Source organism: Mixophyes fleayi, chromosome 3 (genome assembly GCF_038048845.1).
Source record: "Mixophyes fleayi isolate aMixFle1 chromosome 3, aMixFle1.hap1, whole genome shotgun sequence".
In the NCBI taxonomy this organism is placed as follows: Eukaryota; Metazoa; Chordata; class Amphibia; order Anura; family Limnodynastidae; genus Mixophyes; species Mixophyes fleayi.
Window position 1 is genome coordinate 282,006,932 of NC_134404.1, and position 23,199 is coordinate 282,030,130.

General features: G+C 38.4%; 1 protein-coding gene across 1 annotated transcript in view; it reads left to right on the top strand.

The window, feature by feature from the left end:
• The window catches only part of CRIM1 (cysteine rich transmembrane BMP regulator 1), a 568,056-nt gene that overhangs the window by 392,513 nt on the left and 152,344 nt on the right, over window positions 1-23,199 (top strand). Inside the window, exons 6-7 of the mRNA XM_075203677.1 lie at window positions 14,183-14,365; window positions 18,496-18,693. Of these exons, the coding sequence (XP_075059778.1) occupies window positions 14,183-14,365; window positions 18,496-18,693 (381 nt within the window). The remainder of the gene's footprint in view (window positions 1-14,182; window positions 14,366-18,495; window positions 18,694-23,199) is intronic.

Below are 23,199 nucleotides of genomic sequence, written 5' to 3' on the forward strand. Positions count from 1 at the left end.
TCCTACCAATGTTTTCAAGCAACACTATACTTTGAGTGCTCTATAATAATACACTGCTTCCAAATGTGTGCGCATGATGTTTAAATTGTTAAAAGCAAGAACATACATTATTATATATATATATATTTTTATTATTCAGGTTGAAAGCTTAAATCAGTAGATCATTGCTAATGGCCCCGTTAAATATACATTTGTGAGTGTAGCTGACAAACATGGCGTAAAAGTTATTGGAATTTCTGGCTCCATAAAAAGGTTACATAAATCAACGGCTTGGCAGCATTTGTTATTACAGCAATGCCAGAATATTTGCATGACACATCCTTGGCATTACTGGAAAAAGAGGCACATTATTGCAACATTATAAGTCAATCTGATACTTAAATGGCTATTAGACACCTAGAGGGTTTTGGGACCAATCTTGTGACTTTCCAACTAAAGATTTAGTATACTTTCTTGGTCTCTCGGTTTAACATTGCTATGAATTTGTCTTTGACTCTCTTTTATTGAGTTACTTAATAAACCTGCTTTCTTATTGTGACTCGTTTACGTATATACAGAAAGCTGTAATAAAAAAAAATTCAGTGATAACAAAGCAGTTGTAATTGGTCAGTTTGTTAAAGTGGATTTTAGACAGGTCTATCCTCAACTTACCTGCACTAGTCTGTGGCTTATAGCAATAAACAATATAACCAGTCTGTTAGTTCATACTTGGCATCCAAGCAAAACCTAAATTCACTCAATTTGATTTATTTTTCTTAGCGTTTGCTATTTAGTAATATTTAAAACGACTGAATTTACCACTGTACTAGAAAATGTACCACAACGGGTAAAATTTTGGAGAACAGTAATAAAAAGCAGAACGGTTGATGTTCTAACGGTTGATGTTCTAACATGTACTAGTACCCTCTTATCGCTAATCTTAACACTCTATTATAATAAATGACGCTATACTTTGCTTTGGCGAATAAAAGAAGTATATTAAAACAAAACACTGTACGGTGGAGGAGGGAAGTTCGGCTAGGACTAATGGTCATAATATCATAGTGAGGGTCACTTATCCAGTCATAATCATTAAATGGATGACAATTTCACCCAGGCGCACCCTTATTTTTATACTTGGGTATCACTTATACCAGGCATCTGAGAATCCGTATCCCTTCTGGGCTGACAGAATGCAGCCAACAAGCCCGTCCCCTAGGGCGATACCTGCACAGAAAACCAAACCCGACTCTTTGAAGGGAAGCGGGTTCAACCATTACATAAATAAAACTAATATGCGCCCATCAATCCTAATCCGACGACAGCTCATTGTTTTCTGGCAAAAAACAAAATTGCTAGACAGCTGTTGATTACACCCAAGCACCATCAAAATTTGTCCTGCACCGGGAAAAGCCAAAAACCGTCAGCATACCGCCCCACAAGGGGTATAAGAAGAATTACGCCTCTAGCAAGTAGATGACACCCAAGGCTCCTTCCAAGGATCTTGCAAACCAAGGAGGTAGAGGGGCAACTTGTCCTGAAGTCTAGAGGCAGAACATTATCAGGCAGGGTGATTTATATTGCGGCCTAGGAGACCTCCCATAGTGACACTATGATGGGTGTATCCAAGACTCACTTTATCCCCCTTAGAGAGGGGCAAATAGTTGTGTTCACGAACCTCAGATTTTAATTGCCCTGAGGTTTTATTCATCCACTCTCTACTGGCATCTTTCCATCACTATACAAGCATGCAGTGATTACTCCTATTCTAAAAAAACAAAACTCCGACCCAAACTCTCTCTCAAATTACCGTCCCATCTCTCAGCTCCCTTGCCCCTCCAAGCTTCTAGAGAGACTTGCCTACACTCGCCTCACACGCTTTCTTTCCGCAAACAACCTGTTGGATCCTCTTCAGTCAGGCTTTCGTTCTCAACACTCCACAGAGACTGCGCTGACCAAGGTTGTTAATGATCTGATCACTGCTAAGACTGAACGCCATTACTCTCTCCTAATTCTCCTTGATCTCTCGGCTGCATTTGACACAGTTGACCACTCTCTTCTCATACAAACGCTGCAATCCCTAGGTCTTCAAGACACAGTTCTATCCTGGTTCTCATCTTACCTCTCTAATCGCTCTTTCACTGTTAATTTCTCTGGAGCCACATCTGCTCCGCTTCCCCTATCAGTTGGAGTACCACAAGGCTCGGTGCTAGGTCCTCTGCTGTTCTCTATCTATACCGCTTCTCTTGGAAATCTAATAAGTTCCTTTGGCTTTCAGTATCATCTCTATGCGGATGATACCCAAATCTATCTATCCTCTCCTGATATCTCGACATCTGTGTTGTCCCGTGTAACTGACTGTCTTTCTGCCATTTCATCTTGGATGTCCTCTCGTCAACTCAAACTTAATCTTTCTAAAACAGAGTTAATAATATTCCCACCCGCCAACAAGAGCATACCTGACATTTCTATCTCTGTTGATAACATGACCATAAATCCCACCCCACAAGCTCGCTGCCTAGGTGTAATCCTTGATTCACGCCTATCCTTTGTTCCCCACATTGACTCTATATCTAAATCATGTTACATACATCTAAAGAACATTTCCAGAATCCGCACATATCTCACACAAGACACTGCTAAAACCTTAATTCATGCACTAATCATCTCCCGCATTGACTATTGCAATTCCCTCCTTACTGGTCTTCCCAAAAACAGACTCAAACCCCTAAAATCTATTTTGCATGCTTCGGCAAGACTGATTTTCCTTGCAAATAGCTATTCCTCTGTTGAATCACTCTGTATGTCTCTACACTGGATGCCTGTCTTCTACCGAATCCAATATAAAATACTTTTACTAACCTACAAGGCCATCAACAAAGCTGCACCAACATACATCTCCTCTCTTGTCTCAAAATATCTCCCAACTCGGCAACTCCGTTCTGCAAAAGATCTGCGTCTCTCATCCACCCTCATTACATCCTCCCATTCCCGGTTACAGGACTTTTTTCGGGCTGCACCCACTCTATGGAACTCTCTCCCTCGCACAATAAGACTCTCCTCTGTTCTACAAACTTTCAAGCGTTCTCTGAAAACCTACCTATTCAGACAAGCGTATAATATTCCTCAACCACCATCTTAACCTCACTACCTTTAGCCTGTTACACAATTTCACACAAGACAACTACCCCCGGACCAACATTATTGTGTGACAGGATCATTTAGCTTATGAGTCACCCTACCTTTGCAGTCTGGCTGGGCCAAGATGCAAAATGTATACTTAACCTCATGTGTCAATCTCCCATTGTCCCATAGATTGTAAGCTTGCGAGCAGGGCCTTCTCACCTCTTTGTCTGTTTTACCCAGTTTGTTTATTAGTTTATTACATTTGTCCCCAATTGTAAAGCGCTACGGAATATGTTGGCGCTATATAAATAACTGATGATGATGATGATGATCCTTCAGTTATCACATCTTTGGGTATTTAACATTCACTCTTACGTGTATGAAACTCTGAATTTTACACATCTGATCATTGCACAAGGTACTGTGAAATGTACTGGGCCCCCATTCCAAGGTCAATTCCTTGTGACCTTGCACAAGTCTCCCTATGTCGCAAAATTGCCTCTTTACCTCTACCTCAACAGCGATTGGCCCCCCACCACCCCTATTCATGCTAACAGTCACCGTGTTGCTAAAGCAATGACAGTGAGTGGAAACATTAGTGGCTGATTTCACTCTACACTCCCTCTTGTACTCAGTGAATGCTGTGACAGTAGGGAGAAGGAGAAGGAGCATCTCTGTTTGTGTTTAGAGCCTTGTCTCTTCCACCAGGTGCCAACAGGGAAGATAACGTTAGCTCTTGGGGAATACATCCCTGTGTGAAAATGTATGCCATATAAACATAAATGTAATAAATAAAATAAAGTATCAGGCTGAACACCCAGATCACAAGAGGCCCAATTATATTTGCTATGGCTGATACAGACAAACCAATATTGAAAGTTAATTAAAACCTGTCTATATACCAAAGATAAAGAGCAACAGAGGAGTCAATATTTAAGTTTTGGTCTCTTTTCTTTTTTTTACACAAAATAAAACAGACTGGCCATATGCAATGTGTTGGGAAAAGGTAGATGTGTATTAAATCCTATGAAAATAAATTGTACACTTCTTAAGAAAACTTTCTGGAAGATTTGAAACTCAATCATAAAAGCCAAAAATGGTCACAATTAGGCTAGACAAGAGGTACTTCTACATCATCAGATAGAATGAAGGAGAATGAGCTTTAAGGATATAATTTGTCTTTGCTACTAAATCTTTTCAATGCTGTATTTCTTTCTCTTTTGAAGGGTGCATAACAGATTCTAAGCTGCAGTTTGCGGCTTTTAGTTAATATTACATCCTAGCTGTCATATAGCAAATTGCAGCCATTTTAATGCACATTTAAAAAAGTAATTTCACTCCATTTCCACAGGCTACGGTGAGCTTGGATTCATCTCCTGATAGTGAAATGAGAACCTATACTTAGAAGTTTTACACTATTTCCCTTGAGAAGCAAATGCCAAATTGGCCACATATGGCTGTAGGTAGAGATGCGCACAATTGTCAAAATTGTTCTGCAAAATTTTTGTGTATGCTGCACTGTGCTCTGGAAGTGTTCCCAGTCCTTCCCCTGTCACATCACACTGCAGACTGAATTGACAGTCCTCATCCCAGTTATTTTTCTAGACTATAATTTCCACAAAATGTTAATATGCAAATACAGTGCAGAGTAGCATTCCACAAAATGGAGGCTTCGCACCTTTGTAAAATGGTCTGTTTCAGGACAAATCGTGATTTGTGTGAAATCTTGCTGCAGTTGTGAGTGATACACGTGTCTCCTTCAGATAAAGCTGCAATCCTCACTATTCCCTGAAACATCGTAGTACTGAGAGTTGATTGCTGTCAAGATACCTTGATTGCTGGAAGATGTTGCTCGCACACTAAAACATACACACTTAGTGCCTCCATTAGTTCATTTTTTTTTTACCTCACAGTCACAATTTCTTTCTCATGGGAATTTAAAAACAGAAAAATAGTTATACCACAATAACAAATGCTGCCAGGAACTCTGTGTAATGAAAGATACATCATATCACAACATGGTTCTACAAGTAATACTATCTTTTATTGTAACCGTCTTATTTGCTGTTTCTATGGCCCATAAAATCGTTATAGGCCTAAGTTAGAGTTGCACCTTAATCTAACTTCTTGCTGCAAAATGCACTATGCTTTACTCCACAAATGCAAGATAATTATAACTTGCATTTGTGGCGTCCTATACCATGCAAGCTCAATCTATTTACAGGAAGGACATAGGTACATGTAAGTGTTGTACGGCCCTTGGACATGTGACCTCTTCAGAGTAGGCTGCATCTCCAGATATGCCCCTTGGGGGTTGTAAAACTTGCAGCTCCCAAAGGTGAGCTGTAAAACTACTCACTGATAATCATCAGAAAATTCCTTTACTAATTAAAAGCAGACTTGCCAACTCTCCCGAAATATCCGGGAGACTCCCGCATTTTGCGAGAGTCTCCCGGGCTCCCGGGCGAGTGTGGCAATCCCCCGCATCTGGATAATTCTGCCCACTTCCTAGTGAAGTGGGCAGAATTAAGTCCCAAACGCCGCGATTCCCGGTGAATCGCGGCGTTTGGCCCCGCCCCCCGCTGTCAAATGACGCATCATCACGTCATGGGGGCAGGTCCAAAATGACGCCACTTGGAGCCCCGCCCCCCCGTTACGCCCACCTCCTCTGCAGGCTCCCGGATTTCACCAACAGAAAGTTGGTAAGTATGATTAAAAGATAAATCATTTATTCATAATGTGTGCCAACCCCAGCCTGGTCAGCATGGGGCTTAATTTCCTAGCTTGTAAACAGTGTCAGGGCCAACCAGCCGTACCAAATAGCACAGGTGTTCTTCCCAACCTCCATGGGTTCTTGTAGAGCTAAATGTGCCAGCATACCCATGTCTGTCAATACCTACAAGTGCCAGCATGCCCTTGCAGTCAAGGCCTACTTGAACATGTAGTTCCACGACCCTAACAATAAATATACAGACAGACAGTGATTGTATAAATCTTTTATTAGAAATAAATAGCCCTTAATTCTCTGCTTTATTGTACAAATGTGTTTTCTTCTCTTCTGCCCTATAGTAATACAAACATTATCCAGTTGGAATTAAAATAAAGACAATCTGCTCCAAGCAGAGCTGCAAATTTAGTGAAAGAAAAGGGGCCGGCCTGTGACTAGCCAATCAGTGTCTTGCCTCTAAGTGGCTAATCACATATAGAACCCTCATGTTTTATGAATGCACTTAAATGAACTTCATAGACTACTTTGCATATTTGACCGTTATAAACAGTTCTATCACAGATTGATGGGTATTCCAAATCTTAACTTGACCAACAGTTTTCCTAAACTTTTGTGAAAGTTCAAAGCAATAAGCATTTAGATATCTTTTTTGTAGCCTTCCCCTGCTATGTCATAGTCAATTATGCTTCTTTTGCTATTATGGTTTTTTTTTAAGTTTTTTTGAGGTTTAAAATTTAAATTTTTTCTTTATTCATTTTTTCTTTATTCAGCAGATGTTTTTGGCCGAAAAAAATAGCAATAACTGCAAAATTTGCCAATGTCAGTCCCGATATTGCTGCATGTGGGGCTAGTGTTTGTTGTTTGCTAATACACCAAAAGTACAAATACACAGAGAGACCAGCACAGGAATATAGCATACAGATCATACAGCAAAACCAACAACTTTTATATGGCATACATTTTTACACAGGGATGTATTCCCCAAGAACCAAGGTTATCTTCACTGTTGGCACCTTTCCAGTGGTGGAAGAGACAAGGCTCTAAACACAAATGGAGATGCTCACCTTCTCCTTCGCCCTACTGTCACAGCATTCACTGAGTACAAGAGGGAGTGTAGAGTGAAATCAGCCACTAATGTTTCCACTCACTATCATTGCTTTAGCAACATGATGACTGTTAGCATTTATAGGGGTGGTGGGGGGCCAATCACTGTTGAGGTAGAGGTAAAGAGGTAATCTTGGGACATAGGGAGACTTGTCCAAGGTCACAAGGAATTGACATTGGAATAAACTGGGGGCCCAGTACATTTCACAGTACCTTGTGCAATGATCAGATGTGTAAAATTCAAAATTTCATACATATAAGAGTAAATGTTAAATACCCAAAGATGTGATAACTGAAGGATGAATAAAACCTCAGAGCAATTAAAATCTGAGGTTCGTGATCGCAACTATTTATAGTATTATTATTATTATTCTTTACAATGAAAGGACCTAGGTGATATTAATAAGATGAATGGCATTAATGTAAAAATATTCTTTATCCAAGTCACAAACACATTTCTATCTGTGAAATAAAATAATGCATAGCAACTGGGGTAAGCTTCAAAATTAAATTGTTCCTACTCAGTTTAGGACTACATAGTATACAATAGCTGTCTACTGTCCCAGAATGTCCGGGAAACTCCCGAATTTTTGTGAAATGTTCCGGACTCCTGGGAGAGCTAGGCAATCTCTCAATCCTACATTTAAAACAGAAAAAGGTTGAACCCAAGGGCACTCCGGTCCTTTATTAAAGAGTACACATAAAATTAATCTTTATTAATAACTTCTTAAAAGGCACTCATAAGTGTATTGTGTAAGTGAAAATGAAAAGAAAGAATTGTGTAAGTTAAAATATAGAAAATATAGATAAAACTTAGAATTTAAGTTCTTTGAGAAGGATAATTTAGAACAATTAGAGGAACTTAGTCCAAGCTCTGGTACAGCATGAAACCTTGGCAGATGAAGAGATACGATCTCTAGCTATTTTAGAGGAACTCTCAGAAGAACAAACATGTCAATATATACAACAATCTCAGAGATCAAGACCTATCTGTAGAAAAAAAATCAACCTTTTGCCCAAATGAAAACATATGCCCCCAAATCAGGGTCTTTGAAGATTAAGTGTCTGAATTACAATCTAGACGCAAAAGAAACAATGATAACCTGACAAGAGATGAAAGAAGGGCAATAAAGAAAAAACAATCTTGGGACAATGTAGTCATTAAACCATCTGAAATATTGTCATATGGCCAACAGCCATGTATAAGGAGGAAGTATATAAACAATTCTCCAGCCCCCTTAATGACTATAAATCGTTATATGATCAATTAATAAGCCAAGCTTTAGAAAATGGGGCTATTGCTAAATCTGAATTTAAATTTCTAGGAGTAAGTAATCCTAAGATACCTACTTATTATTATACTTATTACCGAAAGTACACAAAAATTCCAGTATACCACCAGGTCGACCGATCCTTTCAGGAATTGGAGACCTGACTGAACAAGCCAGTGTTTTTGTAGACCTACACTTAAGAGAATTTGTAACCACTCTGCCTTCTTATGTAAAAGACACGACCGATATTTTAAAACTTCTCAATGGCATTACATTGGATGATGATATTTGGCTGATAACATGAGACGTAGAGTCAGTGTATACTAGTATACAGAACCAGGTAGAGATACAAATAAATGACAATCCAATATTTAACTCATTTCTGATTGACCTTTTGGAATTTATTTGAAAAAAAAAATTTTTTGTATTTGAAAACATTCTATTTACAAATACATGGTACGGCGATGGGGGCAGCATGTGCCCCCACTTTTGCCAATATATATTTGGGTAGGTGGGAGAGAGAATCTGTATTTGGAGAAGAGTTAAGAAAATACACAGACAATATCATCACTTGGATGCGTTACATCTTGATCATCTGGAAAGGTGATCAGGAATCATTTGGAGAATTTATTAATATTCTGAATGACAATCCCAATAACTTACATTTGACATGCGAAATGGATAAGGAAAGCATTAACGTTCTAGACCTAACCATTAAAAAGGAAAGTGATGAAAGAGTTGTAACGGATTTGTTCCATAAAAAGACAGCAACTAACAGTGTACTCCATTATAAAAGCTCCCACTTCCCACCCATAATCAGGAACATTCCAAAGGGTGAATTTTTGAGATTGAAGCGAAACTGCTCAGATCCCTCGAACTATGAAAAGAGAGCTGAAGAATTGAAATCAAGACTTTTTCAGCGTGGATAGAGTAAAAGATTAATTAGTAAAGCCTTTAAACAGGTCAAGACTAAAAATAGGAATGACTTAATCTATGGCAAGAAGAAAACTGTTATGGACATCAAAATTAGATTTGTCTGTGATTTCTGTCAGGAGTGGAGGGATATCCAAAACATAATTCAACGCCACTGGTCAATTTTAAGATCAGATACCGTACTTGTGCAGAACTTGGACATTAAAGCTTCTTTTAGCTGGAGGAGAACATCCAATCTCAGAGATAAATTTGTCAGAATCTGTTTTCCACACATAGAAGAGTTGAATCAACCAAAGGATCCCTTAAATGTGGACATTGCAAGGCATGTTCACACATGATCAAAACTGTGGACAGTATTGATAAATATGGTCAAAAACATACAATTGAACAATTTATCAACTGCAGCACTAAGGGTGTTATTTATCCCCTCAAATGCCCAATAATAAAGTATACGTGGGCATGACCAATAGGCTAAAACAAAGAATACTAGAACACGCTAGTACAATAAGAAATGCTGAAACGGATAAAAGCACATTCAAGCAATTTACCTCCGTGGTGCGCCACGTCCTGCAGAAACACAAGGGAAGTCCCTGAGACATGAAAACGTATGGCATAGAGAAAATGAAGACGAACATTAGAGGGGGTAATACAACCAAGGAGCTTTTACAAAGAGAAAGCAAGTGGATTTTTTTGCTAAGCTCATTGATACCCATTGGCTTAAATGAGTATACAAGCTACGCTACGCAAGTTTCTTGTAATAACCAAATGATTTAGATACCCAACATATATATTATCACCGTATTTTAGGAATGCCATAGGATAAACACTGATTTTTTATCATGGAATATTCATCCAAAAAAGAATATATGCATTTATCTGACCTTGTTTTAGGTTTACGCCATCAAAAGTAAGAAGAGTTTGAATATGTCATTTAACAGTAAATAAGTTTGAATATGGTTGTTTGCCTGTTCACATGGACATGTGGTTCATTTTAATAATAAGTATGTATGAGTCTGTATATTATCCTTGTATTTTAGAAATGAGATAGGGTAAACATTGACTTCATAAGAGTTTTAATATGTCATTTTATAGTAAATAGGTCTGAATATGACAATCTATAATATAAATGTCTATTGGCGCGTGTTAGTGTATGTGTGTGTGTGTGTAAAAAATAAACCCAAGCTGCAGCGCCACCTGCTGGGCGGAGTTATACACTGACCTACTAAATTCTTAGTGTGTGTGGAAAAAAAAATTCAGAAAGGGCTGAAATTTGGTATACTAAGATGTTTTTAATTTGTTAATTTAATTTGTTAATTGTTAAAAGTGTTTATAAAGATTTAAAATATATATATATATATATATTTCTTGAAGGAGAAGTGACAGTTGGGAGTGGTTGGTGGTTGCCGGGGGTGACAGTGGGGAGTGGTTGGTGGTTGAGGCCTGGGCTATGGCCCAAATGCATGACAAGAACCTTTTTAACACCTTAAGTAGCTTGATTTGACTAGAATGCATGAGTATCATGCACGGGTGAACTTGTATATCAATAATTGCCTGCCTGTCCACATACATATGTGGCTTAATTCAGTGATCTTTTGTCTATTATAATTACTAAATACAATCTCTGTACAATACTAAAACCTTTAGTCTAATAAGTAATATAATTTTTATTTAGGTAGGTCTTCCTTTTTTTAGCAAAATATTTCACTACTAGATTGATTATTTATATGTATTTTTTATTTTTCACAAAAGCATGTTTAATCAATTGGGCACTTATACACACAACTTCTATGAATAGTTGAGTGCATCGGTAATGCACACTTTTATATATAATAAATATTAGTCCTTTCACTTTATTTTATAAAATATTAATTTATGTTATAACCAATCACAATTTCAAACACAATCTACATCAATACACATTATTTATAATAAGAATATTAAGAGTAATCACTTTCCTTATATTATTGCACTTTCCTGTCCTCTGGATTAATAAAATTACACTATAGGTAATTGGAATGAGGCAATATTATATCTAATATTAAGATTAGAAGTCCATGACCTTATATAAAAAAAAAAATCCAATTAGAAGGATGGCTCCACCCCTCCAATAATAGCATGCACCCAAGAATGTGTATAAGACATGGGGAAAGACCACTGCATAGTTATACTTATCAACCTTTACACAAGTGAAATCAGAGGAAAATAAGTCATACACCTGATCCATATAAGACCCTCCTTCATTCACACAAAACATGCCCTGATCTCCTGACCACACCCACTTTCTGTTGAAGCCCCACCCAATTCCCAGTAAGCACTACTCCTTTCTGTGTCCTTGTGGACTGTCACTCCTTAGTCGGAACATATAAGATGTTGTTGTGAAAGGTGATCTCTGCAACAAAATAGAATTTAGAAAACATTCTACCAAAAGAAACTTATTGTATATTAATCTTCTATATAAATGCAAAGAAAAACATAGGGTTAGTGCATAGTATATACATCATTACATCCTTTCACTTATGCTAGCCACACATAGATCCACGCAAAGGAATCTTTTAGCAATTTGTCTATACACCATACTTGCCAACTTGCTGAAGTTGGCTTCCGGGAGCCTGCCGGGGAAGGTGGGTGTGATGGGGGCAGGGCTCTAAAATTTGCATCATTTTGGCCCCACCCCCGTGACGTAATGACGCAAACGCATCAATTGACAGTATGGGGCGGGGCCAAACGCTGCATTTCCCGGTGAATTGTGGCATTTTGGACCTAATTCTGCCCACTTCAATAGGAATTCTGCCAGATGCGGGAGATTGCCACACTCTCCCGGAAGTCCGTGAGACTCTCGCAAAATGCGGGAGTCTCCCAGGCATTCCGGGAGAGTTGGCAAGTATGCTATATACGTGGGTAGAGATCAACTATGCAGGCATTGGTGGCTAGAGCAAGCAGCCACATAACATGGGTGCTTGTTAGTACATTCAGGAAATGACTTCACACAGAGGCTGACGGTAGTCATCTGTCTGAAGTCATTCTTAGGTATGTCCATCACTTATGGGCCATATATGTGGTAATATCATGGCAATTTAATTTGCTGGTATTGATGCATTCCAGTAGTGTTGTGCTTGTAGTCAGCTTTAGTCTATGCCCATCTTGTTCCTGAATGCACCAGAATTTACCCTATGTATTATGGTGACATGTAGTTGTGAAAGTTTTGTTTATCCTAATGTTAAACATTACCCTTCAGCTGTTTGGAATTTTAGGATGCGTTGAACAGTATATATTAACACATACAGACAATATTCAGTTTATCTTAATAACAGTTACTGTCTTCATTTACCACTTACTTTGCCAAATAGTTGCATTAGCCTTGGCACCAAGGAGTAAACCTGTACACAGCCTGCATTTTAAAAGCAGCTCTGTAATAAAATTGAGTGCTGTTTACAGAAGGACCATTGTCATGCAGTTTGGTTATTTTTCAACAACATTCATTTGCAGTCAAGCATGTATAATGTATTGAAGTGCAGTGAAAAACTTAAGTGACATGGGTAATAGAAAGTAGTGAAATTCTGTCCATTTCAAGTCTTCCACCTCTTATACGATGATAGATGTTCCCCTGTGACTCCGGATAAATCGGATACACTTTTTTCGTCCTCTCAGCACAACTTTAACTGAGTTGCAGCCTCACCATCATAAGATAGATTGCCCCCATATACGTATTAGTCAAGTGTAATGGGTGTCACTTGTGAGCAGCTTGCTTGAGGACAGCACAGTAAAGAGTACAATAACTCAAGTGACATGCACCTGCTATATATTGAGGGCTTGGCAAAAAGAAAGATATTACTTTTTATTCTGAAACAGTAAAGTGTATAAAATATGAAAGTTATTTTACATTTATTAATTTGGTACTTGTGAAGGCAAAAAAAAAATCTGTATTACTATATTAATTGATGCTGCTCAGTGAAAATGTCATACACGCAGGCATGATTACCAAGTGTCTCCTCTGGTCACTGTAAGGAACTCTGCTTAACAGTTTAATGAGGAGAAAAATGCCAGGGACCGTGTGGGAAAAGACGGTTAATTTGTAAACGTAACGCAGTATATTTTAGTCAAATGATTCAAATGACAGAAAATCCCCCTTATCTGGAAAACTCTAAACCACAAGCATTCTGAATAATAGGTCCCATATATGTATACACATGTAGCCAGGTAACTGTCCTACATAACAATATATGACTGAGGTAGTTTTTTCTCCTTCATAATATGTACTCCTTCCCATCAGGTCAGGGGTAGGTGAGGAGTACATTTCCAACTTTTGCTAACCTACAAATCCCAATGCTCCTAGTGTGCTTATGCCAGGGCTGGAGTTAGCATTCCAAACAGTAGTCAGAGGTTCAATTTAATAGCAAAATGTAAACAATTTGGGGCATGCGGAAAAACTATTACCGTTAATACGGTAATAGATAGCTGGATTTCAGCTCGCGGCTCAGGGAGCTGCGAGCTGAAATCCAGCGAGTAAATTACCGTATTAACGGTTTACCGCGAGATTTTCGGCGTTTCCGCCGAAAATTGAATATGCCCCTTTGAGTTTTATTGAGGATGGAAATGTTAAATTGCCTGAATGTTGTGAGGTTTACCTAAGGAACATGAATTAACAGAGAAGGGGATAAATTGTGTATGGTAGCAGCACTATATTCTAGTCTCTGACAAGACCTTCAAGATAACAGAATGTTCTGTGGAATAGAGCTGTGACTAACCAGAGAGCATCTGCAGGCTCCAGTTATTTAAAGAACGTGCACTTCTCATGCCTACTTTGCGACTACTTGCAAATGATTTAAACCTGAAGTTTCCTCTATATTTTGTTATACTATTATTATTATTATTATTATTATTATTATTATTATTATTATTAATAACCTTTATTTAATTAGTGCCAACATATTACACAGCGCTTTACAGAGAATGTACATCACCACCAAATGCCTAAACTCTCCTGTGCCCATTAACCATATACGAGCAGCTAAACATCTGTGTTCTTTCTTCCTTCCTTTAGAGACAAAACCAGCGTGTATTTTCAATAACGTGGAGTACTACGATGGGGATATGTTTCGTATGGATGCTTGTCGTTTCTGCCGATGTCAAGGTGGTGTTTCCATCTGCTTCTCGGCTCAATGCGGAGAGCTGCACTGTGACCGCTATTACGTGCCAGAAGGGGAGTGCTGTCCAGTTTGTGAAGGTATGTCTGTCATTTATCAGCATTAGTAGTTATTCATTGTTAAGGGCTGTAAGCCATGGAATATCTGTTGGGAATGACTTTCATTGCCAGGATATTTTGCATAAAGGGGCATGAAGATCTATGAATGCGTGGTCACAATTTACATACACATGTTATGTGGGAAAAGGGAGTATGAATAAATAAGTAGGATACCACAGAGGTAGGAACAACTAGAGATCAATAACCTAAAATTGTAAGCAAGCAATGACCTATGAAATGGATCGTAATAAAAGTAATTCGAATTTATACACAGTTTGAAACTTGAATAAACTTCTTCTACCAGATCCGTCTTATGATCTGTAATGGATCAATTCCGTCTGCAGTGAAACAGCATTGTCAAATGTGGATTTAATTGTAATAGCACATAATTTAGGGACTGCCAAAGTATCACTTCATTTGATAGTAAGTGTAAACTTAATCAATAAAACACAGCAAAGACAGGGACAAGCACCATGGCATATTCATACCTCATATAAACAGGCAAAATCGTGACATATAAGCCCACCCAGGGGCAAACGCAGGATTTGTAGAGCGGGGTTTCCTCACCACGCCACAAGTTGCCATGACCAGCATGCATGGGGGCAAGGCTATAATATTAGACAGAGCTTGGCTGCTCTCCAACTCTTCCTATCCCTATAATATACACGGGTAATGCTGCATGCACTACTGTTAGGTGCGCTCAGCTCTCCCTTTGCAAGCAGAGATGTGTGAAGCAGGGGCAGGGTCCAGCCACCTCAATTATACAGTGCTCTGGGCTTGGATAGGGGTTTCCAGGCACTAGGAAACCCTCCCCCCCTGCTCAGTTTGCTTATGCCACCCGCATCCGCACAGACACACCACCTTAAATACAAAACAGGCCCTGGTCTGCTCAATCATGCCCACATTCTGATGAAAACCCGCCAATTCTCAGAAGCTCCATCCCTTTCTGTGCCCATGAACGGTACTGTCCCACTTATATTGGACCAGTTGAGAGGCATTAAATAGTGTATGGGGATCACATAAATATTTTTTATTTTTTTAATTTTCTTACAGACAACAAATCCAAATGTTTGCTGCGTTTCAGCGTTTGCAACAAGTGTTCCATTGCACAGGGGAAATGACATTATCTCTATTACTCATTCACCTCAAATGTCTATCTTCAGTGTGCATCAATGTCTGATAACATGACTGCTTACTTCCCCCATAACGCTGGAGAGGCTCCACATCTGGCTGAGACATCTGCTTCCAGCATCTGATGGACCTGCTGCCGCTTACTGAGCCGTTCATCCATTCAAATAGAAAAGTAACAGCCCTACGCAGGGTGATTACACCTGGGATAGAGCTGGCTATTCACGTCACATACAAACCTGGCTGTGTATTTTATTCACAGTTAACGTAATTGTTTTTTTAAACCTGTATCAAGCAAGTCACTGAGACATTATTAGAGAACAAGTCATATGGTAGATGTTTATTTGTGAAGTTCACGTGTGTTTTGCTGGCAAAGGTCATCGATCCAAAAAGATTTATTGATGAGGATTGAATAATTAAGGATACACTCAACTAACTGAAGAGTATGATAGAAAGAGCCATTAGAAAATACAAGAATGGAAGACTAGCTGCTCCAGGGTGTTCACATAATCAGCAGCTGATCTTATGGAGACCGCAGTCCACCATTTAAGCACACATAGAGCAAGTTCTCTGCAATCCCATAACCCACTTAGTTGCCTGATTGCTAGAACCAATTTGGTTTTAAAGCTTTAACCCTGAATACATGTCCCTATCGCTATCATTGACCATTGCTCAGGACTACTTATCGTGTACAAGGGGTATGAATTCTATTAACTGGAATGTTTGGATCATGGGGATTCCCAGATAAGGACTTTTTCCAGATAATGAGCACTAAGCCTTAAATCTACTAAGTAATGAAAATATTATCACTATCTTGCCTCAGCCTGCTCCTGGCATTCAGTTCAATGTTACATAACAAGCACTCTCTTGTGTGTGAGTAAATGACTTGTGTATTATGCACAAGCTTTATAAACGTGTTTGGCCATCCATTGTTTGTGGAAACATCTATTTTACCTGAAAATCTCCACACAAAAACTATGCAGCCTTGAAACATCAATAAGCATTTCCCTCCACTTTCTTTAGCAGTGCTGCAAGGACATGCACACGTTCTTATTGACAACAATCTTCCTTTCTTACAATCAGAACTTGAAAAATGAAGATGTTCCTGTAGGTCTTCATTAAGATTAATGATAGTAGAAGGTAGAATTAGTTGGGTAGATAATTGAATTGAAATTGAATTCTTATATAACATTTACTGAAAAGTGCCAATAAGTGACTGACTAGACAGGGTCTTCGTAAGGTAATCAATGCATATAAGTTTAAGGTGTTGTGACTGATAGTTTCTTCTTTTAAAGGCTTTTAATTAAATAATGTGTTGTTATTTTAGCTAATTCAGTTTAATAGGCATGTGCATTTAGATTGCTCTGGAATATATTTTGCACATACTGTATCTTCTTACAGAGTGAAACAAGAACACTTTTTGTCTGAGAGGTGCTGTGTTTAGTATAATTTATTGGCAAAGCTGAGTAAGATTCTGCTAATTTACATAGTAATTTCAGAGGTAACTTTATTTAATAAAGGTTGCTACAAATAAAGTACGGTTATTCCATGATTGTACCAAGATATTTTCACACCAGTAGAAGCCACAGGTTACCCTAATATTTATTGGGCTATTTGAAATATTCATGCTCCTTCTCTCATCTCCATAATGGGATTTGATATTCCTTCCTAAAATTAATGGGTACCCCCTTGTGGAATCAATGTGAAACTGTGAAACTCCTGAAAAATATAATTTGTTGCTCATGAGCTCCTTCCTGCCCCATCAGTCCTTTTCTCCATTGTGTGCCAGCAGCTGATTGCAAAGACTTATAGCATAGTATTGAATGCTAGACTAGCAGATGAAGCTTGGCAGATTGTAAAACAGAGTATAACACTTATTTTGATCTAATTCTTTGCAGTCAGCTTCCACATCACATGACATGCTCTGTGTCATGTGACCTTCTCTGCACAATATAGCAGGTCAGACCAGATGAGGGAGGAGGGTTGTGCTTTTTGCACCATGTGGTTCTCCTCATGTGGTGAAGACTCTCTAAAGAAAGCAAGAGTTAGAGAGAATATATAACACCTGTTAAAGATCGCAGCATAACTCTGCAATGCACAATGTTGCAACGCAGGTATTTACCAACACACTTACCTTGTTTATGATGTAATCTACAATAGAGGAGGGGGCTTTTCAATGTTCTTTCAGCTGCCACAATGGTCAGAAGTGATGCTTCTTCCTTCTTAATTTAAAATGTCCGGTCATGCGCAGTTCAATAATGCAAAAGGCTCCGGCTGCATGAAGGCCAGTCTATAGGGGTCTCTGCATAGTCAGGTACGCCATCCTCAGATGTCGTTAGGATTTGTAGATTGGCTGGTAAAAGCTTTTCCACAGCTTTGTAAATGGGATACGTTTGCAGTCCCCATATTAATATGGGGTCTGCGTTAACAAAGGATAAATGGGTTATGGCAGAAGAAATCTATGAATTCTCCTGTTTTGAACCCTTTGCAAATAATGTGATGACCATCTTATGGTAATAACTGCTGCTCTCTCCATTTGAAGGGCTCATTGCACCTGTAAATATACCCATTAAAGACAAACTGTTACTTTAACCTGTTTAATAAAAGTTAACAAAGTAGCTATTTCCTGTTACCAAAATTATTCTTCTAAATTGAAATAATTATTGTATTCATAATTGAAAGGAATTATTATTATTATCTTTTACTTATAAAGCCCTGACATACTATGCACCTCTGTACTCTGAGGGGATGAGGACATAAACAAATTGCGTACGATGACATGAAACTATGGCCCTGCCCAATTGACCTTGGGCAGGGCATATTACATGGGAGCAGCAGTACATCCAGATTAGTTATGGTAACTTTTTTATTAGTTATGGTAACTTTATGGTATCTTTTTATGAGTTTGAATCTTTCTGCTTGACACAAAGCACAGCAGTGTACACCTCACAGAGGTAATATGACGTTGTTTGGTTTCCTTGCAGACCCTGTGTACCCAATGCATGATCCTGCTGGTTGCTATGCTAATGGACAGATAAGAAGCCATGGGGACCGCTGGAGGGAAGATGACTGCACGTTCTGCCAGTGCATTAATGGAGAGCCGCATTGTGTCGCAACGGCCTGCGGTCAGAGCTGCTTGAAACCAGTCAAAGTGCCCGGCGAGTGCTGCCCAGTGTGTGAAGGTATAATCTGCAAAAAAAGAACAACTTGGGGGTAAATGTATGAACATGCGGGTTCTTCAACACCCGCGTGTTCAGCGTGTTCGGCGATTAAATTTCAAGCGGCGCTGCATTGTAAAGGGAAGTTTCCCTTTACAATGCAGCGCCGCTTGAAATTTAATCGCCGAACACGCTGAACACGCGGGTGTTTAAGAACCCGCATGTTCATACATTTACCCCTTGGTCTGAAAAGAGATTTAAGGAAGAAGCATTTTAAAATATTTGATTAAAATCTGTTAAAAATGACACAATGCTTGCTACCATTTGCAGGGCTCTATAACTATGGTATGGCTCAGTGGTCAAAGTGGAATAGAATTTGACAGTTTTACAATAAAGGCAGTGGTAGAAGTGGCGGTATGGCATACCACCGTATTCCAGCCCATTTCCACCACTGATAGCCCTGCGTTTATATGCATCTGAAGCACCAGTAGCCGTATATTTTAAAATACGAAGCATGGGGTGTTTTAATGCAGGAGAGGTAGGGGCAATGAGAGCAGTACTCTGATGACTAATATTCTCTGTATATGAATTATAAGAGGTGTACATGTGACATATACTAGTTATAACCAACACATCAAGCATTCAGCATTTGTGTTATGTAAAAAAGCATTCTGTGATGCTCACAAAATTACTCTCATATCCATTCTGAAAGGAGAAAACTAATTAATACATCCACTCTCCATTTGGAAATTATACTTTGTAAAAGCATTTTTAACTTTGAAAAAAAAAAGCATCCCATGCAGATTTGTATTCATTTAGCCCATTTTGTTAGTTAATAAAGTTTTGGATTAATTGATTTGCCCATTTCTAAGTAAAAGCAGCAGGATAAAAAAAAAGTGTCATGTTTAAATACACTGTTGCAAGTTTCAGCATGTTAATATTTGACATTTAGGTGTGAATGGGCAGGAATGAGGTTGTCATATGAAACAATGATCCCCGTGACAGCCGCATTGCTTGGGTGGTTCACAAGCTGTATGCCCAAGGCAAACACTTCAAACGTATTGCTGCAAATGTCCATTTAGTCTACAAATTTCATGTGAACACAGTTTTTAACCCTAGATAATCTTAAATAAGTACACGTACTAAAATAGTCTTTTTCATGAGGGGAAAACGCAATAGCATAGATTCCTAACAATTTACGTATAATAATACTATAATTATTCTGCTTAACATATTAGAGCAAGTCAAGGGTCAGTGAAGGTCAAGCTATATCTTTAGAGAACCTAAGTCCACAGACACGTGCCTGCAAATAGTATAACTACTGAACGCAATTATTACACACCTCTCAAACAAATGATTGACAGCTAGGGAAGAGAAATAAGTGATAAGTGTAAGTGATAAATAGCTTTAATGCAGTGTGAAACGACTGGCTGACCTGTAATCTTGTGCTGTATTTTTCATGCCATTGACTAAATGTAACAGCCCAGTTATGTTCATTTACAAAAATATGATTTGAGATATTCACTACGGGCCTGATTCATTAAGGATCTTAACTTGAGAAACTTCTTATTTCAGTCTCTGGACAAAACCATGTGACAATGCAAGGGGTGCAAATTAATATTCTGTTTTGCACATAAGTTAAATACTAACTGTTTTTTCATGTAGCACACAAATATCAACTTTAAATTTCAGTGTACAAATAAGCTATCAAGTATTTGTGTGCTACATGAAAAAACAGTCAGTATTTAACTTATGTGCAAAACAGAATACTAATTTGCACCCCTTGCATTGTAACATGGTTTTGTCCAGGAGACTGAAATAAGAAGTTTCTCAAGTTAAGATCCTTAATGAATCAGGCCCTACAATTGTAAATGTAACCACATGTTTTGTAAAGAACTTATTGCTAGGGTCACCTGGATGTAAACAACATCTACATTTATAAATCATTCATTGGTGTTGTAGCTCAGTCAATCATATTGAACCTGTTCTTTTTCTAATGCAGTTTGGATAATGAAAGGAAACCTCTTATTGGTTGTTATTGTTATAGGAAATCTGTGCCAATAACATAGTTTTATTAATTAAGCAGGTTCGTATATTCACATTCTTTAGTTACTGCACTGTACTCAAAATCATACAATTGTCTTTCATAAGTAAATGCAGATATGGGGCATCCTTTGATTTACCCAGGAACGTGGCACAGTTTCCAAGGGCTTTGAAGTGGGTATATTGAGGTAAATTAGCAGCACAGTAAATTGTCGTGCTTATTTCATTCACTGTTAGACAATAATTACAAGGCTCTGATTAGTCAGGCAAATGAACATAAGTAGCTGATTGAAATCAGCAGTCAATAGATGCAAATTAGCAACATTGGAAGAGCAAAGCAAAATAAAACACAGGATTATGTGGGAGAACATTGTTAGGGATATCAGAGGAATCTTCCTGTGGTTACTTACCAAGGCAGTACTGTGTTCTCGCACCATGGGATGTAAAACTCCAGCTGTTCTGATGTTGTCATGTGAACAGCATTGTCACCAGTTCACTGTCGGTCTGTTTACATTGGCCCTAGCATGTCACCTATTCAATATTTATTTCTTATTTTATTCAAGTATTATATGTTGGTGTAAAGAATTACCAAGAGGCATTATCAATAAAGGGAAAGTATGCTTCTAAAATATTCCATTGTAGCAGCTGTGCTCACCAAGACTAAGTCATATGTTATATGCCAGATATATTTGCTTACAGAAATGTTGAATCCTTGCTGTTCATTTCACTGTCCATTATGGTGGGCTTCTGGGGGTAAATGTATCAAGCTGCGGGTTTCAAAATGTAGAGATGTTGTCTATAGCAACCAATCAGCTTCTAGCTGTCCTTTTGTAGAATGTACTAAGTGAATCTGATTGGCTGCTATAGACAACATCTCCACTTTTTCATACCCGCAGCTTGATATATTTACCCCCTGGTCTCTTAATTAGCCTCAATCAACTGTAAGGAGTAGAAAACATCTTAAAATATGTTGACTGAATGAACCATTAACATGTTACAAGAAAAATGGCTTTCTTGCTGAGATATAAATGTGCATGAGTCACCTTTGTCAAGTGCTTTTCGAGAAAACACCTTAATAAGTAATGTTAAAATGTATTATAATAAATTATCAATAAATTTGGAGGGCACTGGGTGACTTGAAAGTGGGAGTTGGCATTGTGCTCCGGTCATGTCTCCAGGACCTGAGCATCCTGATCTGTGCACTTTGGAACTGACCACTATTTGTGCCAGATGACCTGATAGGCACATGTCTGGTTCAGGAGCTCTTCTTCTGGGCTGTACGAGAGTAAGTCATCAGTAGCTTTTACTTTTTATATACTCATTTTGAAGCGAACCTTTCCTATCTCTTCCAGGTATTTATTTAAGATTAATATAAGAAAGATATCCCTACTGAATGTGACCTGCAGTACAATTTTACTTTTAGCTTAATGGCTTCTGGAGAGCCGCACAGCATTAATCTAACATGCTTAAAATGACAATACATTATGCTAAAATAGCAATGTTTTTAAACTCTAGACTTTCTCAAATCTTACTGAAAGATATGAGAGATATCAAGTGTTAGAAGAGTCATTTAACAGTGATTGAAGATGGTACAAGTTGCTAAGAGCTATTTATACATTTGACTCAGACTGTATGACGGCTCTAAGATACATCATGCTGTCTGCTGGAATGTGTTTCCTCTCCGTGTACCAAGTGAGGATAATATATTGAGTCCGTAGTACCCATTTACCTTAGATCACCTCGAGATCACCGCTGTCATGTCACTGCAGACTTGAGAACAACATACATAGATTGAATTTTAAAGGAGAACGTTAGTTAAGCTTATTACTAGCACGCAGGCACCAATATCACCTTTCCTTGGTGCTGGCTTAGCTAGCTTAAAACCATACTGATTGTTTAGTGAGCAAAGCAGTGAAGGGTGTTTAATTTGGATGTTTTTGTTTTTTTTGTGTAATTTGTTTTTTATTAAATCTTCAAAATTAGTATAAACATGAAGTACATGTACCAAGTAAGGCATGTTTCAAACTAAGAGTCACAGATAAGATTCATAATCTAAGCCACAGTAAAATTACATAGTTTTTTATGAATATACAATACAGAACAATTATATAAAGATGTAATGACATAGACATAAAAGAAGACGAAGAAAGGTTAAAGAGAAGGGAGGTAAAAGTGGATAGGGGAGGGGGGTAACTCCTCGAGGTGTATAAAGCCCAGATAAAAGAGATAGTGTCCACAGGGTTTACATGTAACGTGACCTCTCGCATAAGCATCTATCAACATTCAGATCTCAACTGAGAATAGTTAATCCGAGTCGATAAAAGAGCCGTAAGACGTGGATTCTTTAAATTCAAGCCATTGTAGCCATATTGCCGCGTATTCAGTGACATTCTTTTGGCTGGAGAAGTATATGTCCTCCATAAGCCAATAAAGGTCAATCCATCTAAACCACTCCCGTATGTCAGGGGGAACAGGAGACCGCCAGTG